The 4,241-nt window shown below is 32.8% G+C and overlaps 1 protein-coding gene across 3 annotated transcripts in view; it reads right to left on the bottom strand.

Annotated features, from left to right (window-relative positions):
• Nucleotides 1–1,059: 1,059 nt before the first annotated feature.
• Nucleotides 1,060–4,241, bottom strand: part of LOC134527782 (pyruvate kinase-like) — a 119,608-nt gene continuing 116,426 nt past the window's right edge. For all 3 annotated transcript variants that reach the window (XM_063360730.1, XM_063360728.1, XM_063360729.1), the window contains one exon: nucleotides 1,060–2,754. In XM_063360730.1, the coding sequence (XP_063216800.1) occupies nucleotides 2,742–2,754 (13 nt within the window). In that variant the 3' untranslated portion in view covers nucleotides 1,060–2,741. The remainder of the gene's footprint in view (nucleotides 2,755–4,241) is intronic.

The following is a 4,241-nucleotide window of genomic DNA, read 5'->3' as shown; positions in this document are numbered from 1 at the left end:
GTACTATACAACACCTGAAAATCTTCTTACGGGAATTTTGACAGATGAACGTAAGGTCATCAAAGAATTGGAGTTGAGACAAATTGTAAAAGCCCGAGCCCATTCTTCTGAATAAATCATAAAATTCAAGATCCCAGATATCCAGAAGTCAGCACATAATGGCTTCATCATGTAAAATTAAAATCACACAAAATTATGCCATGTTTTGAAACAAAGAACCACTAAGTTTGAGAAAATCAATATTTTTTCTTAATGCTTGTTGACATTCAAAGTTCTTGATTTTTTCCCGAAACAGTTTTAGTTGAAAGGAATAGCATTTTTATGTTCTATACAACATTGTTTTAAAATGTTTAAATAAAGTTTTATTGATAACAGGAATCACTTCCATTCTAATCCTTGTTATTTTATTACATTAAGAGCATAATTACAGATAAAACTCCTTATTTAGAATATCACAAAAGTATAAAAAATTGCTTCAATTGGTAAAAGTCCAAAAACAGAATGTGTCATCTCAAAGCATATTTGATTGGCTCCAAATTTTCACAGTTTCATAAGCACTATGAAAGGCAACTTTTCCACGCTATTACAAATTAGATTTTTAAAAAGATCCCCCCCCCCCCCCCCCCCCCAGACACATTTTCATTCCCCCTTAATGTTTATGGTTCCACGAATTGCATTTGTAAAATTGCTGTCTTCGTAAAATCAGGGGTGGCTTCCATCACAAGTTGCTGCCACCTCATTTTTAAATTAAATGTCCAATTTTTATTGTTCTTATTGGGACATAATTGAGGGTGTTAAATCCCACACAAAATATACATACAAGCTTTCATTTATGATTTTTTTCTAATTTATCCTGATTATATTTTAGTGCCAAAATTTAAGATATTTGGACGATTCCTGAGAATGTATTCAAAAATTGCTGCATCATTAAATCCGGGGTTCATAAAATTGAGGTGTAGTGTTCCCTGTAATTTCACATCCTTCAGTTTAAGATAGCTATTACTCTGGTAAACAACACATTAAAAATGTTTTGGTAAAAGCATGAAAACAAAAAACAAATACAGCACAAAATTATTATTGGTTCTTAACAAATACAAGCTTCATGATCCAATGTTTTGGTAACATACTAAGTTTAATACATACAAGAAAATAGGCAGCTTCCAACAGACTTGCAGTTCCTTTCACTTTTAGTTTTAATTTGCAAAATCAAGTTAATTAATAAATAATATTAAACCTTTTTTATAGTTCACATGATGTTAACATTTTCAAAAACCTCAAAAGAAACAAGGCTTTCAATATATAATTCATTATTTCTCTAATTTAAGTAGGTAACTCGTTTGATGATTTAAATTTCCACTTCAGCACATTTGATTCTTTAAAGCTTACACAAAAAACAATAAAAAAAAATTTCAATCAATATAGCACAAATGAATAACTGATGTAAAGAGTGAACCTTTATAATTTAAGAATACTCAAATTTATTCTAAACACAAAAAAAAAAATTAAACATACTGAATAAATAACTTCAGATCACCTCTTCCTCCTTCCCAAAACAAATTTCTCAAAATTGTACGCATTAGATAACATCTATAAAAAAAATCTTTAAAAACATTTTGTACAGCCAATGCATACACAGAATATAAACTGGAGAAATTCACAGATGAACTGGATGCTGGATGGCCAGCTACACTTATTGAATGGATCACATTCCAAGACTGAACTGATCACAAAACCACAAATCAAGAATATAAATGGGGGAACTTTCGATACTTTGATAAACAATTTTTGAAGAGTTACAAAATTTTTTTTTTAAAATAATGGATGCATAGTTCACAATGTTTGGCTTATTTTTACTAAGAGTATTGCACGTCGGAAGCATCAAAAGTATAGAGCTGAATATCGTATCTAGTACTGAGCATCAAAACTATTATTCCATCCAAACTCAAATTAAGAAGCTTTAAACTCTAAGGAAACAAGACGAGACTTCTGAAGAAATCAGCAGCCACCAACATCTACAGTGAGGAAGAGAGCCAAGGTAGTGGGTCAGAATCTCTGTGAAACTGTGAATTTTTCCAGCCCATATTAATTACAAAATAAATAATCAAAATAAGGTCATATCAAAAATTACCAGCGATCAACACTGACAAACTAATACACATGCTAGGAATATTAATTTAATTTTATCTTTTCGCAATGTAAAGGTGAATCTATGACTTTGCATGTGTGGTAACACAAAAACAGAGAACCCACATTAGTGTTAAGTTAGCTTACCTGAAAGCCTTAATCCGTAAACGCAGCCCATATTTACAGTAATGCGAGTATAATCACCGTGACCATAATCTATTTTATAAATTTTTTCTACAACCTTCATGGAACCACCAAAGATCTATATCTTTCAACAACCAACATACAAAAAGAAACTCGTATTTACAAGTAATCCTATAATACTGACAATACTTTCATTGAATAATTTATTCCAATCTTACCTTCTCTCGTTTCACCCAAAGACCCCATTGCATTAATTTATCTGAAGACTAGTGGAAGAGAAACACTAAATGAAAAATGCAAAAATGCACGTTGTGAAATAACACCCACGAAGATGTTGCTAGTTTCTAAAGGAACAAAAAACTGCTGACGTGTGACTTAAGTTTTAAGTTCACAATCCAGCAACACCAACAGGTAATGAAGCTATCTTGTATGTTCAGTGGATCATCAGCTGCTAAGTGGCGGTGCACGTCACTTCACTCCACAGTTCTGCAAACAAATATTGCAAACATAATCAGAGTTATCACACTAATCCAAACACATTAAAATCAGGATTTAAAACATTGCTGCGTGAATACTAGGCCCACGCAAATATCAGTTTTTTTTTTATAGCTTGAATCGAATACAAATACTAAACTATTTGTAAATACGAATACCATATATAATACAAGTGAATTGGAATCGCGCTAAAAATATTTTTCATCATGTAACACATACGTAGAGAAAGAAAACTGTTAATATGGAGTGAAGAGCCTTTTGGGAAATTATACATACATTCAATACTGAAGTGGACCGTGGATTGGATTGAGTCATCTACATAAATTATACTTAACATTTTATTTAAGATATTTAACTTTTTGAAAAGAAAAAAAAATGTTTTTATTTATCTAAGCTACCTTAACCTAACCAAGCTTACCAAACTTTTATTTCAGTTTTTATTATTCACCTTACTTCAAAAATCCAGCCATTTTAAATATTGATTTAGATAATTTTCATGAACTACAATATACAGTGACACTCTGTTCAGATGTTTTTCAAGTGACTGACTAAAAAAACCTTAGCTGGGAAAACTTCTTACAGGGGAAATGAAAAATTTCCTCTCATTGTTTACTAATAGTATAATTGAACAAATTCACAAATAGTAACAATTCCTTACGAAAAATAGGGCATAAGACTTACAACATAAAATTCAATTTTTTATTGAAAGAAACTAATTCTAACTTGCATAAACAGTGGAACCTCATTACTATGAGATCTGACAATGGTGGGAAAAATCCTCTACGAATACTTGCAATAACCGAACACAGAAAATTAAGTCAAAGTTAAGAGTCCTAAAACGTCTAAAAAGTCAATTTCACACCGTAACATGAAAACGGCGCACTTTAGTGAAAAACACATTGTATAAAAGTTGTAGCAAATTAAATTACAAATTGAAAATGTCTAGGATTTTTTTTTTTGTATCTGCAATGGTTTTCGTTTTAATCGGGAATGAATTAGTCTGACGCATGAGGGAGCAACACAGCTAAGATAACAGCTTGGGCCACTGACGCGTCATGAAGAGGGGAAGTAAGTGAAGCAAAGAAAGGAAAATAAAAGAAGTGCGAGACGAAGGCTGCGAGAAGGGAGGGGCGTAGGCTGGTTTATTTTTAGATTTCCCCCTATAGTCGAAAGCCAGCACAGCAGCTAGCTACTAGGGGAGAACCTTGACTGATGTAACACACAGAAGCACTCTACGGTGCTTTATGTGCAGCGGTAAACATAATCAGTTTATACTTTCTGGTTAGGTTATATTTGTGGCCAGTCTTGCCAAAAAAAACGTGGCAGCCGACACATTTTCCTCTGTTCCCTTCCCCCCCCCCCCCCCTTTTTTTTGTGAGCCTTCACATGCTGATGAAAAATTCCCTCAACCCCTGCCGGATGTGCCTTTTCAAGCACCTTTGTTCAATGTCAACCTTCAACCTAGGGTAAAGAAAAAA

Source organism: Bacillus rossius, chromosome 1, assembly GCF_032445375.1.
Source record: "Bacillus rossius redtenbacheri isolate Brsri chromosome 1, Brsri_v3, whole genome shotgun sequence".
In the NCBI taxonomy this organism is placed as follows: Eukaryota; Metazoa; Arthropoda; class Insecta; order Phasmatodea; family Bacillidae; genus Bacillus; species Bacillus rossius.
The sequence above is the reverse complement of the archived record's forward strand: the minus strand, read 5'-3'. Positions and strand labels throughout refer to the sequence as shown.